The sequence below is a fragment of the Rissa tridactyla genome, chromosome 16 (assembly GCF_028500815.1).
Source record: "Rissa tridactyla isolate bRisTri1 chromosome 16, bRisTri1.patW.cur.20221130, whole genome shotgun sequence".
NCBI lineage: Eukaryota > Metazoa > Chordata > Aves > Charadriiformes > Laridae > Rissa > Rissa tridactyla.
The window spans coordinates 4078294-4096084 of record NC_071481.1 but is presented as its reverse complement, the minus strand read 5'-3'; the positions used below and the strand labels follow the sequence as shown (position 1 = coordinate 4096084).

General features: G+C 40.7%; 1 protein-coding gene across 3 annotated transcripts in view; it reads right to left on the bottom strand.

Annotated features, from left to right (window-relative positions):
• Positions 1–17791, bottom strand: part of MTOR (mechanistic target of rapamycin kinase) — a 66635-nt gene that overhangs the window by 5889 nt on the left and 42955 nt on the right. For all 3 annotated transcript variants that reach the window (XM_054222264.1, XM_054222263.1, XM_054222265.1), the window contains 18 exons: positions 16869–16946; positions 16355–16462; positions 14232–14357; positions 13448–13579; positions 9990–10105; positions 8539–8656; positions 7564–7770; positions 6868–6968; positions 6507–6603; positions 5763–5861; positions 5071–5193; positions 4262–4444; positions 3464–3598; positions 3003–3177; positions 2635–2770; positions 1801–1948; positions 968–1090; positions 424–506 (listed from right to left, as the gene is read on the bottom strand). In XM_054222264.1, coding sequence (XP_054078239.1) covers positions 424–506; positions 968–1090; positions 1801–1948; positions 2635–2770; positions 3003–3177; positions 3464–3598; positions 4262–4444; positions 5071–5193; positions 5763–5861; positions 6507–6603; positions 6868–6968; positions 7564–7770; positions 8539–8656; positions 9990–10105; positions 13448–13579; positions 14232–14357; positions 16355–16462; positions 16869–16946 — 2288 coding nt within the window. The remainder of the gene's footprint in view (positions 1–423; positions 507–967; positions 1091–1800; positions 1949–2634; positions 2771–3002; positions 3178–3463; positions 3599–4261; positions 4445–5070; positions 5194–5762; positions 5862–6506; positions 6604–6867; positions 6969–7563; positions 7771–8538; positions 8657–9989; positions 10106–13447; positions 13580–14231; positions 14358–16354; positions 16463–16868; positions 16947–17791) is intronic.

Below are 17791 nucleotides of genomic sequence, written 5' to 3'. Positions count from 1 at the left end.
CAAGCCATTTGGATTGTACATCTTCCTCCAGAATACAGCTGCATTGCACACACAAGCACACAGAGTGGTGGCAAAAGTCAACAATATTTCTGTTTCATAGAATGAATGAAGAAAGATTTCCCATTCTGTGAGCAAAATGAAAGGACAAAATTAGAACTTGTGGTGTGTGATGTGTGTATTCCTCTCAAAATGGAAGAAACTCTTACTTGTACTCAAGATACAGAAGCCCTACTTCTCATGCCTGCAGCGCTGAAAATAGTGGCAGCACAATTACATCCTGAAAGATGGTATCGTTACAACTCAGCAATAACCACAACGAAAGATGTTATCATAACATCTTTATGTAACGGATCCAAGGAATTAACTGATAGGCCTACACAGCCTGTGCTTTTATTTAAAAGAAACCTTTACAGTGTGACTTACCTGTCCCCAAGGCCCAAAATGTACCCAACCATTGACATGACAGCTAGTGAACGAGTGTAGTTTGTTCTTCTGTCAAACCACACCTACAAGTGGAGACAAAATAGAAAACGCCAGGCAGGCATGTTGCATGTTTCATCTTCTATTTTAAATTTATACATTAACTACTTGCATTTTGCACAAAGCGAAACTGTGATACGCTTAGGTTCAATACACTCCCTAAACCCGAGGGTGTTCAAACATCCTGTGGCCTTGAATTAGATGTCTAAGCCGCTAAGAAAATATATTGTGAAGTTCCTCCTTTTCTCTCCTCATGCACAGTATATGGAGTCTCTAGCCTTGTGCTTTGGGCTGCACTCTGGCAGCCACGGAGATCTGAGCCTTATAAGGCCCCTTGTGAGGGGATACACATGTGTGTATACATGTTCTGCAGTGATTCATCTAGAGTTTATGATGAATAAACACCATCTCTCACTCATTCTGCAGAGGAGGTAACTCCACGTTATGCTGACGGCCAAACACAAGCCATTACATGTGCTGAACTCACCTCCGAGCTTGGACTTTTCAACCACAGTAGTTTGGCAAGGTCATCACCAGCTGTGTTATTGACAGCATGTTCAAATACTTCTACTTTCTGCATCAGAGTCAGGTGGTCATAATCTGGAGCCATCTATAATTGAGAAATGACACTCAGGCACTTAAAAAAAAACCCACCTCCAGTAATCCCTAGTTCTACTATGAGAAACACAGTAATCACAAATAATTTCAATATAAACTTGATATTAAATTATTTGTAGACTGACCAGTATGGTCCCAAACACAGCGAGACGACTACCCAACAGTGAAGAATTCATTTTAAATAGGATAGCAAATGATTTAGCATCCACGAAGTCCATATTTAATTAAAATATTGCAAAAGTAAATATGTTTCAAGAAACATTATCCAAATAAGTCTTCTGGGTTAGCACATGCTTTCCTTTTTGGCAGGCAATTCCAACTTCTCCAGTAATGTTTGGTTTGTCCAATCTGTCTAATTTTGGCCCTGTTGCTTAGACACAATGTTTGTAAATGCCGCCAGCAGCATGGCACCTTGTATAAGGCACATCATAGCCATGCAAAATTCCAAACACATTTTAGTCACCAGATAGTAACAACTTGTGGTCACTGCTAAAACAGGAAAGGAGAAACAAATAAGCCTATGTCCAATTTTACCTCTGGTAGCATTTTATAACTCTTATCTGATATTTTTGCATTTATTACTTGTACCAGTAACAACCAGAAAACAGGCAAAGGAAGAACAGGCTGCACACCATTATTTTTCATTAAGACACCGAAGTCCTAAAAGAAGCACCAAAACCTCTGCCAGCTTTGCCCTTTTACCCTCAGCATGATGCGATGTTCAATGTTGAGCAGGATCTTTTTCTTCTCTCTGTAGTCTCGGATAAGTGCATGCAGTGTGTCACAGTGGGGGACCCAACCGATCAAGCCTGAGTTTGTAGACAGTGGAATAACAGCATATCTCTGGATGCTACAGGAGAAAATTGAGAATCAGAGTTGTATGTTGTGAATTATTACATTTCAAGATGCTTAAAACAACTACTACTAATCTGATTCTGATCCAACTTGTCTCTTGAGTAGTTGCTCTGCTTCTCCTCTTTTCAAACAGGCCTGAAACATCCATTTGTGTAGATTCTGCCAGATAATCTACAGACATCCTCAAAGCTTACGTGGGTTTCACTGAAAGACTGCTTTTAGAAGGTACATGTTATGTCACCCACCATGATCTATTATTTGCACATGGCATTTGATATGTTCATGCTTGAAAGACACTGTACAGAACTGCAGTCAGTGACTATTCACCAAGCTATTTACCAACTATAATAAAAAAATCCCTGACAAAACCCCCTGTTCTCAGGTTCCTAAGGCAGAGCTCAAGCTATCTTGAAGTAGGGGTTGCCTCAAAGACCATAACTATTTATGAGATGGGACTTTCATCAAATAAAACAAACAAGCCCCTCAGGATACATTTCCTCCAAGTTTAAATTCTATGATTATTTATTTTCTTTCTCTCTTTTTTTTTTTAAATTATCTTAGTACCAAGATTTGCCATTTCCTCACAAACCAGCTGGCTGTGCCAAGGGTTGCTTGGAAACTGCACCTACGTAGGGTGTCACTTGTGCATAAGCACATTCAGTGATCATCCACAGCACGTACCTGAGGTTTTTACGAAGAGAAGTTGGGTCATTTGCTAGCAGAGTGTTGACCAACCCAAAAAGTTGCATCACTCTCTCATCTTGGCGAAGGTCTTCATGACCTTTCAGAAGGAACACAAACTCATGCCCATTGCTTCCTGCAAAAGAATTAATGCACAAAGGTTCACTCTTGCTGAACAGACAGACAAGAGTAAGTACACATGCACCCATGAACTGAAAAGTGTGGCAGTCAGGCTGATTTGACCACTAAGAAATACCTCACTTGAAAGGAAACGTTGGAGAGGTTTTACCTGGTAAATATGCAGTTTGACCTAAAAGCAACAACTGTTTAGATACTAGAATAGCTAAGTGAAAACTGCTCTCTCTTACCCATTAACGTTAACTTCCTGGGCCGCTGCTTGGAGGTGATGACCTGCAGTGAGGGTGCAATAGACTGAATGCGGATGATGGGCTGGTTGGGATCATACGTTCCTGGCACTGCTAATTCCAGGTCCCGGCACATTAAGAGTTTTGGTGACACGTACTGTAGTTCCAAAGAAGTGAGCTACCAAAACCAAAAGAAATACAACCCCTTCAGTATTTCAGTTAAATCTGACTGAAACATCTGAAGAGTTCATGCCGTCGAAGGATCTAGAACAGTTCAGTCAGTTGTCAATACTGCAGATGCTTGCAGCAAGTGCTACATGAGCAGCAAACTTGCATCAAATCATACGCAAGTATTTCCAGAATATTGAATTTGAATGTTTTGAATAATCAGAAAACATGAAACAAAGATGGGTATTAACAACTTGCACTTTAAGACCCACAACAGAACTGCACCTCTCCCCTACCTGAGGCAGCTGCTTTGAGATACGCCGGAATACGTGGTAATATAGGTCCCAAGCCTGAGTTAGGTCTTTGACGTTTCCTGATTTCATGTACTTCCTGCACCATTCCTGAGCTTCCATTAGGTCCCTGCCATAGGCCTAAGGAGGAAGTGAAAAACAAGAGAAGAAAAAAAAACATTTCTACAGACTATAGCGGAACAGGTGGAGACCACTTAATACCTACACAGAGCACTACAGCCTATTTTCAGATGGCATTACAAATACTTGATCTCACGTTTTTATAGCATATCAGAATTAAAGATCCAGAAATTCCTGAATCCAAGACATGCACTAAGTTTATTAGACAACATTGCTCACAAACAGACTATTAGACAATGTTGCTCACAGACGAACTTCATGATAGGAAGTAACAGAATGAATAGAATCACCCTTTAACAGTAGGTTCACAAGCCTAATTAATTCCTTTTGCTGGCTTGAGAGGGGTCATCTCTACTGCCTGTGCTAGTGGTTACCATGAAGCAAAGCAGACTGGAGTTAGAAGAATTAGCTGCAGAGCAGCTGTATGTTTTCCAGACCCCATCAGACACCCAGCCAATATATGACTCCAGGGCAATCTGTACTACCATGGCCCCTAAAGTCACCAAAAGCAACGCAGATCTGAAGATAAATGTGAATAATGAAGTCTGCAACTAACATAATGACTCCCAACAGAAAGGTCCTCGTAACACATGGGGGCAGGTGGCTGTCCTGCCTGTTTTTGGGGTCATGCAGAAGGTGACGCGCTTGGCCATTAGCTGATACCTGATTGAAGGATGTCTCTTTTAAAGTCTGAGGCCCACGCTCCATCATTGCATGAAGTGGCTCCAGCACCTCAAACATTCCCTTCACATTCCTTTCTCCAAAGTATAGACGAGATGCTTCTTCCAGCCCTTCATGCCACATCTCATGCCATAGGATGGCTACACGGATTAGCTCTTCGCTCACCTGTTTTAAGTCAGGAAAAAAGATTAAACACCTAAAGAAAAAACTATGACTGTACACTGACTTACAAATGAGAAACTACTTTCTTCTCTAATCATTACGAAATATTTGCTGCTGGCAGCTAGAGGGAGCCACAAGAACTCCCACAATTCTGTTTCACTGTCTTCTGCAAGAAGCCAATCAGGCTTGTCTCACCTTATTTGTTCCCTTTGAAATTTTCTATATATTTGTGTAGCTTGGCCTGAAAGCATTACTTTTCATATATTCATAAAAATATTTAGCAAATGAATTAAATTACTCTTTCCATGCTATGCTCGGTAAGTTTTGTTTCCACTTTTCATTAAGCAAAAAATATCTCTTTATAAAACAATGATTCTTCATTTATTTGTTCTCTAAATTTATTTATTAGGAGACATAAGAACTCAATGTTTGAATGTTAAGGTCCTTTTTAAATTAAAGCATTCTCTTGAAATTATACTAATACTGTAACTTCCTCCAAATGCAAAAAAAAAACCAAATTAATTTTGTACTTGAACAAAATTAACAAAGAACAGGCATTTTGTGTTATTATACCTGTGATACCTCCATTCCTGAAACACAAAGCACTTTATGGTACAGTAAGTACTCACCATCATTGCCTGCTGCACCAGAGTGTTACTGTGCTCACACATGTTTTTCAAGATCTTATTTGCAGCGTTGTGGCGAGCTGTGGTTGTAGATTTAGAGGCCACAGTCAAAGGATAGATCAAAGCCTACGAGGGATATCAGCCAATAATATTTTAGAACCACATGTAAATTGAAAGATTAGCAAAGCATTAATAAATAGCAGCCCTAGGGCTAGACAAGAGAAAGCAAGCTTGCTTCTGGAAAGAGGCGATAGGAATTTGCTATTCAAAGTCTTCCAATCTGAAAAGCTTGCTAATTCATTGAGTAGCAGAATGACTTTGAGAGCCTGTATCAACAAAAAACTGTTTTCAGTATTCTGTGGTTTTCCACGCTGTAGGAAGAAATTCAGATAAAACATCTGTGACGTAGCCTCTTAATAGTCACTTAATGAGACTGAAGAAGGTGATTTGCACTACCCAGTATTCTATTAGACAGAGAGAACTTTCCCTGCTGTGTGGCTTATCCACCTCTTCTTTCCATTTTTATGTGAACAGCGCTGAGGTGAAAGAAGCAGCAGCCAAAATAGTCCCCATCTGCACTATTCTCACTTGCTGTGACTTCCAGTGCAGGTATCTAGGCTAGGTGAAATGGACCATAGGAAATGCCTTAACTGGCTATCAGGCTACGGAAATGCCTCCTCTAAGCCAACGCTTACCTGGGGATGGTACCGTCCAATATCTGTGAGGAGCTGATGAATGAGACGTCCTACTAATGGTCGAGGGGTGTCAATTCTTGCAATGAGCTGAGGGATAACCTAGAGGTAAGCATAAGTAGAATAAACATCCCTGTCACCTCATGCGTTTAGGTCACAAGCTGTTCTGCCCTCTGCTAGAGACCTCAGTCTCTACAGGAGACAGAGAGACCCACCACCCATTTTTGAGATGGTCAGAGGATAACACCACGTTCCAGCGTCAGAAATGCAGAATAGCCCAGTGAGACGACAAGTGTTCTGTGCACAACCATTACAAGATCCTCTTATGGAAAGAGTTAAGATGTGTCTGAAGTGTAACACTCAAATAAGAAATAAAGCCTATTTTTTATTTATTTACAAGAGTCATTCTACAAAACAAACTTGAAATAGACTGTCTGAATTCCATCAGAGCAGCACAGTGATGTTTTATATTTGATCACCACTGAATGCACGTAATTTTTAATTTTAAAATTTTAATTTTCTCATTCATATGCACTAACCTGCATATAAATACAGAAATGCATGCAAGAATGTTTCTCATGTTTATGTTCAAGATGCTCGTTAAAGCAGTTACAAATTGTACTGCATGCTGCTCTCATCAGTCATCTACAGAGGATTGTTTAGCAAAGGATCATTTTGGATGCCATGTAATAAATCCACAAGCTCCCCCCAGAACTGAGATTTGTCTTAGCTCTTTGTGTTCCTTACCTGCAGCCAAGTGTCTATTTGGATTGCCTTGACTCCTTCTACCAAAGCCTCATTCACATCAGGCCAGTGACCGTAGTCAAACCACAGAGTAAGGACTCTGAAAAAGTGAAATACATTCATTAGGAATGAAACAAAAAAACCCATTCCAGTCAAATACATTCAGACCCATTTACAAGTGACTCTTCTTCCCAGAACCTAGAGATAGTAGGATAAGGGCTAATCCATCTAACATAAGTTAGCTTGGACTGAAGTATTCATTTATTTTAACCATAACAAAAAAGAGCAGAAACAGGTTCTACCTAATCATAAACCACGTGCCCTTATCAGCTGGATTTCATTTACTATGTGTTTTATTATGTACCTTAGAGTGTCTTGTAGGTTGTTTCCTCGAGATAGAGATATGGATCGGAAGAAACCCTGGACAGCAGGGACTGTGTACATCAAGAGGGTCTTGGATAAATCCTTTTGGAATGAAAAATGCTGCATTAGTTCTACACAAGCACATCAGTCCACACGAATCCTAAACTCAGCAAGTGGAAAGATCCACATTATAGCTGACTTCTGCTCATACTCCTCACAGGAGACGTTGCTCCTGAAATTTACATTTTGCTTGACTACACATAGGTCTTTCAGCCTGACAGGGAACATACTGTAAAGTGCTTTTATACTGCAGTTTATTGGCAAAACTATGGACAGCAAAGCAGCCTAAGAACTACAACCCTCCTATAATTGGTAAGAGAGATTCCTCACAGTCTTTCATGAAGGGATTAAGCAGCAGAACTTGTTAATGCACATCGTATCACCTATGATCGCCATCCATGCCTTTGCTTTAGTTCACAGCTAACTTATGATCATTTGCATTAATTTAGTCCTCTTCCCTTAAGACTGAGTTAAACCTGAACTTCCTCACTTTTGCTGTAAACTAAGAGCATATATATACAGACAGCTTCCACAAACCAGGTATACACAGTAGGTTGTATAACATACTGCCATAACATCTTCCTGCATCTAAAGCAGCAAGTACCAATCTCTCAATGTAAGCAGGGAAGAAGGGTACCTCAGTGACTTTTTTCTGCACTGGAGATGGGATGGGACTGTTCTCTGTGCTCTCTGCATCACTCTCACTATTGCTGCCCTCGGTGTTAGCACTGGTGATGCTGGCTCCACTGGCGTGACGTAGTTTCTTCTTCTCATCTCTGGCCTGGTTTTGATGTTTGTAGTGAAGTACTGCTTCAAAGTTCATCACCGCCCAGGCATGCCAGGCCTGCCAACAAAAGAGAACAGAAGTCAGAAGGAAGATGAATTATTTCTGCAACCCGTACTTTCTAAATATTAGGGACAATAATCCAACCTTTCTGAGTCCACGGACAACAATATTAAATAATACCCTGCATACGACACAATGCTTTGCTTTCTGTCATCGCATGTAGTTTAACTGTCTTGTCTTAAATAACGTCATGGTGAGTTCTTGGCCAGAAACTCCCTGTTGGATATTAAGGCAAAGGAGCTCTGTAGCAAAAATTAAATCACATTCCATTCACATACATCTTAATTTTTCAAAGCTTTAAAGTAAGATTAATGTGTTAGGACTAGGGAAGGTGTAACGGGAAGACGTACAGGAGATAGCTGCCTAAAAGATCTGTCACCAAATATTAAATGAAATTTCACAACCCTGAAATCAAAGGCTCTTTGGAGAATTAGCAACAAGGCTGCTTTCCTAGTTCAAGTATACTGACTAAGAACTAGTTAAGTTTTTTCCATTTAGATTATCCTTTCTCCTTCAGTGTTAACCGACAGGAGAGCAAGTCCCAAAGGCAAGAATAGAAACTCAATCGTTTGGCAGATAAAATTCTAAACAAGAATCTCATGGTTGCCTTGGGCTACCTTCTATGGTTTTTTAATCCTACTTGCAGTAACAAGGTAGATAGTTATAGGAGATCTTCCTGTGAACACCTTCCTTTCCTGTAGTATGGGATGTGATCAGATTTACTGATCTCTCTGCAATGGTGCCCAGAATCTTTTCCTTACTGACCTTGTACCAGTTGCGATCATGCTCTGTTGCAGCGCTGTAGTATTGCAGGACTTTGGGGATGGTACTCTCGTTGATGCCTTGCAGGTTCAGCTGCCACTCACCCAGTTTCAGGAAACACCTGGTTAAACAAAGGGATTATTGCCTCAGAACATAGAATGAAAGCAAAGCCTGATTGTTTAAGAGGCAGACTTCTTATCTGAAGTTGGGAAGACATATCACGTGTTAACCCCACTCAGTAAGCCTCCTCTGCAGACTGGGAGCATACGTTGTTAACACATAAGGTTCAAAACACCTACATCCTCCTTGTAAGTGTGGAGCAAACCAGGTAATGGTTTAACTTTTAGGGGGGAAGGTGAGGGTCAAGCTTTTTTCTTCATTTATATCCGTTGTGAGATAAATGTAAAAGCAGCTAACAGTAGCATCAAAAGACTTCATCAGCATTGATAAAATGCCGACAGCATACATGCTGGCTAGCTATACTCATCACCGTACAAACTGCCTTCTGGAGAGAGCACTGTGACAAACAGTGGAAACACAGAGCAACTGCTCTTCCCCCAAGCCAGAACCCCATTAAGTCATCCCCTCCCAGAGGAAAGGAAAAACAACATATTTTTACTGCAGTAGGGTGGGGCTGTGAAGGTTTGTGCAAAGCTTAATACTTTGCTCCCTCAGTAGGCTTTAAATGGCACAGTTACACAGCTGTCCTTTCTACATTTTGAGGTTTCCAGAAAGCATTGTGCAAGAAAAATATTATGCCCAACTCATTATTAATTTGTCTTCCATGATAGTCACTCTGAAAAAAAAAATTAAATCAGATGATGCTGTTATCAAGTTCCCATTCTCATAAAAGCAAATTAAGTGCATGCCTCCCTTAAAAAAAAAAAAAAAAAAAAAAAGGCAAATCTTCAGTAGTAAGCCCTATGCAATTTCTTCTGCAAATTGGAAAAATCAGATCTGGCACCTCCAGACCCACAGAGGAAAATGAAGATTATAGGATGTGTTTTTAATGCAACAATATTTTATGAGACCATCACATGCCAGGCACCTATTGCCCAAAGTACTGCTGTTGTGTTAAGGGCACACGCTGCCAAGCACAGTTGTGCCAGGCATGTGGGAAGTGTTTCTTTCCTACTGACTGGATCTCCTGAAAACTAAAGAAATAGCCATGCTGGGAGCTCTGCCTTCTGCCAGTGAGACACAGTCCTGGAAAAATACTGCGACAAAAACAAGCTTGTTTACGCTGATGTGTCACAATACATTTACTGACAGTTTTATGACAGATAAGAAAATAATACCAAGTGGGTCTCTACCAGCTAAATGAGAAATCCCCTGTTCCTTTTAATCAAAGCATGATCCTTGTCTGAAATGTGTCATCTGCATAGCCCCTGCAACCTCAGGAAAGACATCAGTTTCATTGTATAGCTAAAGGGGTCCGAGGAGCAGGGGCTGACCGTGCCATGAGCTTGTGGAGTTCCTGCTTGTGCTGCTGGTCCTCCGTCGCAATCGCATGCTGCGCCTGCTGCTGCATTGTCTGCACGAAGTGCTGCATGTGCTGGAACGCGTCAATCTGTAATTGGATGACAGTTGCAGTAAGGACCACAGGGGTTAAATACAACTTCACAAAAGAGAAAGACATTGTGGAAATAAATTTTCACCGAAAACAAAAAATACAGTTTTGTTTTCTTTCAAAACCATTTACCTCCCTCTAAAATTAGTTTATATATGTAGCACCAAATAAATGAAGAGACTGGAGACTCTTGATGTCTCAGAAATCTGGCCACTGAATTGCTACACTGAGGAACAAATAACTGCATCCTTCTGATGCTGGGCACACCTTCATGTCATACGTACAGTCAAAAGCATGACTGACCATAACATAAGCTAACATTGTGCTCTGATGTGCAAGAACTCAACTCTGGCAAAGTGACACGGTCACCAGTACAAGAAGAAAACTTCAGCAGCAGAGGACGTCCTGTTACTGCTCATGCAGAGTGAGATTCTAGTAATGATACAGAGATGTCTCGTTTGCAATTGAGCATACACATTGAAGACAGTCCAGCAATTCCAACAATCAAACAAACATTTGTAGCTTACAAACTGTATCTGACCAGTATCTGTATCATAATAGACAGGATCACAGGTCCAGAGAAGCCTGTCTAGAATATGCTGTGGCCTGAAAAAAACAGTTTGAGAAAACAATGCCTGAAACTTCCTGATCTTCCCTCTCAACCCCTCAGCTTTGGCTAGGTTTACAGTACACATCATGGGACATAAACTTTGAGTCTAGACTTCTTCTAAGGTTGTTTAAGAAGTACAGATGTATATTGCTCCTTTGCCAGCAGATTACATAAGGCAGTAGTGCTAAAGCAACTTGCACCACCAAATTTTGAGGGAAGACTCTTTTTGAAATTCCTTGGAAAGAATTATGTGTTAAGAAAAACTGAAATTACAAGACTTAAGAAAAAAGTATGCACGCTTCACTGGAACAATTAGAGTAAAGCTTTTGCAATCTGCAAGGTCATTTCAGGTCAGAAACTGCAGAATGTGCTATTAAGAGCCCAGTTTACTTCTGTTCCATCTACAGGAATGAGCTACTTTAGAGTGAGACATGAATCACCTCATCTTTCCCATTCAAATGTCAGCGTGCGCAAGTCAGCTGTCAGGAAAAAGGGTATTAGCCCAGGGTGAAATAAAAGAAAGTATCACACTATTAACTTTAAGGGGGGGCATTCCACACCTTGTAACCTAGATACTGGGTTAGAAGCAGGGGGGGATGTGTAGGAATAACAATCTTATAAATAGTTATGCTGTTATGCCAGACTTTTGTCAAAAATAGACAAAAAGATATTGCCAAACAGTTATATGTTCCTCTCATATCGAGACACACTCAACAATCTGCCCTTCAGTTGCCATTAATATTGAAAACTGATCACCATAAACTGCCAGGCAAAGCACTTAAAGAAAAATTACTCTTTCAGTTTTAACAACTGAATTCCTAAGTTTGTATGCAGCCTTGTTATGGCATATGTCTGTAGAATGCAGCTGTTGGCAAAGGTCCTTGTTGGAAGAAATACAATAGGGCTTGCTTCTCCATCATTTTATCTGTTGTTTAAGAAAAGACAGTTGTGCAGCTCTGCAAGCACTAGGTGGCTGGTTTCCATCTAGATGCCAGTTTTTTCCTGGCGGATCTGGCAAGTGCCGAAATGATGGTAAGGAAAACATTTTAGCTGAACCAAGCAACCTTGAGCTCCTCAGCTAGAGGAAGTGGTCATTTCCTACCATACCAGCCCACCTCACTAGCTTATTATGTAGGATACCAAATCAAGTGAATACACACAGTTACATAAAAGTCTGGTCTACATACATCACTAGGTCTAACTAGGTATTATTTAGTTAATGATAGTCACTCAAAACAGGACATAAGGATACACCCAACCACGTAACGCTCCTGCTACCAGGAGAATTCCCTGAACACTTTCAGTGCTTGGTATACACAAACACTTAAGTCATACTCCAGACCACAAACTCTATTGTACCCTAACACAGCTTCTTCTGACACCAAGCTGCACCTTTAACCATGAATTTAAAAAGAAAGCACCTACTTTCCTAGTGCCACAAAAAAATGCTTGAGTCAGACCTTCCAGCAGAAGGGTGCTGAGAGAAAGGGTTGAGACTTGCACGCAGGTCTAGGATTAGTGCTACCTCGCGTGAAGTATTTCTCGCTCAACACTGTAAACAACACCCAGTTTTAATGTGTTAGAAAGAAGAAGAAAAAAAAAAAGCCCCATAGCACAGAGCTTAGGTACTGTTTTAAAATAGGAAATCATTCAACAAGCAAGAGGAGGTGATTTTAACCACATCTGTTCTTCTTTTTCATCTTCGCTGCTTTAGGAAAACTTTTTTTTTTTCCTGTTTTCATGGGCTCCACTTAACTCTTGCATCAGTTTATTTTAGATATATTCTCTTCCCCCACCCCCTTCATCTTTGTGTCTTCTTTCATTCTGCTTTCTACAACTGCACCAGTTTCCTGCACCTTGTCTGTCTATTTCTTTACCACAGATCAAACACGGAAAAGTCCAGTTTCACTCAAAGAGGCAGGCAGAGAAGACCCATATACTTCTTGGGTCATTTACTGAAGAAAGTAAGAGACCATTACACCATTTCACAAATCCAATAGAACAGGACCTCATCAGCAGCCTCTTCTGGTTTTTAAATTCAAATAAAGAATAGTTAGGTCATGGCAATGTTCCCACAGCAATGGCACTGCTCCAGTGCTGGCAATCTCAAAGACAGGAAAAATAAAAAAGATGTGGCAGAATATGAGGATAAATGGAGGCTTTAATGTATATTAAAAAAAAGATAAGTTATCCAGTCTGGAGCTTATTGGATTTGATTATGTAAATTCTCCCCGTGTTGCAATGTCAAAAACATTCACCCTAGGCTCTTTGGAGCCAAACTGTTCCCATGACAAAACCCTATGTACTTTTCAGCTGCCTTTCAGTTAGAAATTTTCAATAACGTCCTTAATAGAAGTCAGTTCTGCTCAGCAACTAAGTACAAACTGTTCAGGATACTTTTCTAAAACTGCTAATAAACCCCCCTTATTTCTCTCTTTCAGCATGTAACCCTGACCATAGCTACAGTGTGGAGACTTGGCAATCAGAAGAGTGCATGAGAAGTCGAGTACCAAGCCTGCACAGTACAATCCTGGTGCAGACAGAAGAGCTACTATTGACCATTAATCTTGGCTGCATCCCTTGGGTACCTGATACTGGTTTAGCAAAAATAATCTTTCCATGTAGGAAATAAAATTATGACTTTGTTCTGTAGGGATTATGAAGAGCTAATGTGCATGGCACCACACCAAACCTGAGCGATGGAACTTAGAGAGAAGCATGTTCTTTTGTACCTTACGGGCACTCTTCCACATGTGTTTCATGTATGCATAAGTCACTTGGGGATGTACAGTTGGCAGTGGGTGATCCAGCTGTCGAGATGGATCTACTCCCAAGAGCAGGACAAGCGTCTTATGGGCCAAAGCCTGGAGAAAGTTGCAAAGAGAAAAAGCAGGTTAAAACAAGCTCACTCTTACCTCTGTTTCATATTGACTGCAGAATTGCTCACCACTAAAAAATACCTTCGACCCTCCAGATAAAACACAGACATATCAACCTTATTACCACTCCCTGGACTCATAAGAATACCACATGATAAACCCATGTCTTTATTGGGATCAGAGCATTAAGAGTCTCATTTCAGAAGCCAGTCGAGAGCGTGAAGTCTCCGTTCAAGTATTTTTGGTAATAAATCTTGTGGTGAATGTTGAAATAGGATTGTAACGTTCAATGATAACATCGTATTCTAGATTTGACAAAGAGTGCTTTAACAGAGAGAGCTATTAATTTTATTATCAGTGCTGTGTAACGACTTCCAGGTATAGCATGCAACAAGTTATTGGCTCTGAGGCTCTCAGGTACAATACTACTCCCACAAAAATAACCTTGGCTCCAAGTATGAACTCTACGCTAGTTACAATTTTAATATTTCAACAATTTTTGACCAGTCTTCTCCTCAGAGGAGAGCCCATCCCACTTGGGCAATGAAAGTATTTGGAAATGCTCACTGTGGAAGCAGCATGACAAAGCCAATCCTCTAAAAATCTGATGTAGAGGGCAGAGCTCGCTAATGCTCACCAGTCTCCCACTCTTGCCGCACAAGCTGGCATACTTGAGCCAAGTTCTCATGTCCTCATGAGGATTCACAACAAGAGATCGGACCATCAATATTCTTTGCCAGTCTTCCACAATTCGCTGACAGCCCTGAGAGAAAAAGGAAGAACGAACTTGTTAGCGCTTTATCTCCAATCTACTCCACAGAGCCTTAATTCAGAATCTGAAGGGACTTATCCCAAGACGGAGAGACTTCAGTGTCCATAATTCACAGCAGGCCGACGTTACGAACTAGCTGGCTATTTCTTTAACACTACAATGTGTGAAGCAGGTTAAGTCCTTGACTCATTCTCTGCAGCCAGCTCAATGTTTGCAGTCTAATGATACCCGCTAACAGAAAAAGGAGAAAAGCTAAAGCAGAAATGCAAACAAAAATCAGGAAAGGAATTTGTGCAATTCCAAAATGAGTCAAGAGTTTTACAACCCTTCTCAACCTAGTTTTAAAGCCTATTTTTGATTTAAACAGTGACAAATCTCAATATGGAGATGGTACAAAACCAAGTGGTTGCAAAGATATTTTTGTTATTGCCCTTTTTCTTCTCCTTGCATGTGTTGCTTTTAGAGGCTGGCATGACTGAACTGATATTCTGCCAGAAAGTGCAGTTCCAATTGCTACCCTGCTTGTGCAAGCATTGTCTGGTCCTCGTCTCTCTAAAGGGAGAGGCACAGCAACATGGTGAGACAGAGCAGGATGAGTCTGCATTTCAAACATTCAAGGATGCTACAAGAGAGGTAGAATTGTGGAACGGACAGTAACAACCAACTACACGGTGCTTGCTGTAACGGCCAAGTACTTCAGGGTAACAGTGATGGTGTGAAGTTCGTATTAATCCAGAGATGACTTAGACTTAGTTTTGAGGTAAACAAAAGAATTTCCAATGGCAGCAACCACCTTGGCACCAAAGCGTATACTGCTTTCCCGTTTCCTTTTTCCCCAGAATTGAGGACTGGTAAGTTAGGCAAAGCTTGTTCCCTAACACACTAATAAACCTCATCCAATTATTAAAAAGCAGCCATAAAATTTGCAAGAACTGTATGTACTGCTTTCAGGGCTATAAACAACTGTATTCAGACATTACATTTCCTGTCACTCTCAGTTTCTCCACCCCAGTGGAATGCTCCTGAGCTTTTCCAGACAGGAATGCACATGGGAGACTAAAAGCTTTGTCACATTTTCCCGAACAGCTACAAAATATGCAGCAGCAACAGCCTTTCAAAAAGAGGAAGATACAGCAGTCACAGTGAAGAACTCTGCAGAGGGAGAAATTCTTCCTCCAGGCAGTGTATCAAAATTTGGTATAATGAGAGCATTTTACCCTCATTATGCTTTTTTTTTTTTTATTTATTTCCTCTTCTCCTTCCCTTGAAGGAATCACCTCTTTAAACAGTATTCCTGTATGTACCACTTCATCTGATGATGTTCACTTTCACTGTAGGGATGTCTCCTGTAAGGAAATGGTCTCAAAATATTTGGCTGATTTAAATCTTCAGAGTTGCTTTACATTTTTTGCTCTTTAGAGTAAGAAAGGCAAAAACTTCAAAATTTCTCTTCAAATACAGGAGGAGCAACGTTTCTAAAGAGGGCAAGGCTAATCAACTGCAAATGTTCTTGTAAGAGGTCAAAAAAGAACAGGACAATCTTTTACAAGCATGTGGATTCTCTGTCCAGTTTTCCAGCACTGTGAGAGAATGCAGCCAGCCAGGTAAAAAGTTCAAACTAGCCTTATCCAAACCAGTATTTCCAGGTGCAATTCAACACTGAGATAAGCAGCCTTGGAGATGTTACTAGCGTCTCCATTCTGTACACATCTATTTCAATGCTTAAATCACACTACTGCGGTGTCACACCAGCAGATGCCCAAGCAACATTAGCCAAACCAAAAAAAAAAAAAAAAAAAAAAATCAAAAAACCCCAAACAACCAGAACAAATGCAAAAGAGACAGAAAGCATGCAGCCATGTAAGCATATATGCTCTTGGGATAGAAAGAGAAATGGAAAGATTTGCTGAGCCATCGCACTGACTTGAAAGGAAGCTGTTCATGCCAGCACATCAGCACCTCCATCCTTGATCTTTGCATAGATGTACCTGCAGTCTTTCCCACCAGATCTGGCGGATGATCTCACGGCGTTCTGGTACAAGTTTATACTGGATAACCTCTTCCAGCTCTGACAGCATCTGGCAGGATACCATAGCCTGAAGGAAACAATCACATTCCATCCCAATCACTACAGCACAAATCTATAATTAAGGCACAGAATTTTGGCATCAAAACCTTAAGTACATATCCTGCCCAACAGGTAAAGTACAGACTGCTATATACTGGTATCTAGACAATCTGCTGACTCAAGCTTTCTAAATGACAACTCTGATTTCTTTTAGGTGGCGGGGGGGGGGAGGAAATCTCACCTTCACTGTTTAATTTGTCCCAAAGCTGCTCCTACAAAGTTATATTTCTTATCTGACAAAAGTCATTTAGCTTGTGCGCCTGCACTGTTCTTGTGTTTGGTTCAAGCGCCGCTCAGAAGTTTTATGCCACTTCTAGAGACAGTGTGAAGCAGCATTCTCTGAGGAGAATGAAGGCTGTGAATCCGACACTTACCCCATAGGCTCGACTGTAGCTCTCTCCTGCCATGGCAGTCAGCTCAGCATCTAGCAGATCTCTGGCTTTGTCAATGCACTGAAATAGAACAAGATATTGGGGCAAAGGTGGTATGTTTTACCTGGAGTCAACTGTTGGAACTGCTATTCATCTGTTCCATCTCATGAACAAAGCTGGCATTGTTCCCGTTCTCCAACAAGAGCCAGGAAAGGATGTTACCAATTGACAGGAAAAAGAATTGACAGGAAAAGAGTGTTCGGGGACAGGTATAGGGGAAGTCAAGGGGGCTTCATTTATCACCTGCATAGTCTGAAGTTTGTCTTTCTACCAAATCAAAGTTTGCAGCATTTCTAATCCTACTGTCATTGTAGAGATCATCATTAATAACATTTATAGAGGAAAAGAGAAGTTCACATTTTAGTGCAAGAGAGTCGCTTACAAAAAAGCCTCAAGAAATGTCTCTTGATAATATACAATGACAGAAGATAGCTTTCACTGTTTTACATAACCCATCAGGTTTTTATGAATTTTACAGGACAGCAAATTCCATTTCTCTTCCTCCAACTAAGACACGCTCTTCAAGCATGAAATAAATCCTGCTGTGGCTCCAGTCATTATATAATCTCTCATCTATATGTCTTCCTGTTCAAAGTGTTAAAGGTTAATCACAAACTCTACCCCTTTGAACGTCTTGCAAATTTTACTGTGCACATCACCCAGAAATCTACGTACGGGTTTTGACAGAGCAGACTGAATTACTCCTTTATCTAAGTTGGCAAGCAAGCACAGAATTCTGAGAAATGGTACTGCAGCTTCCTTGGAAAGTAAACAACATGCTTCACATCTACAGAGGGGAAAAAGCTGCTCTGCAAATCCCCTGTGACAAACACGCATACGAGTATGGCTCTGTTTAATAGGCTCAT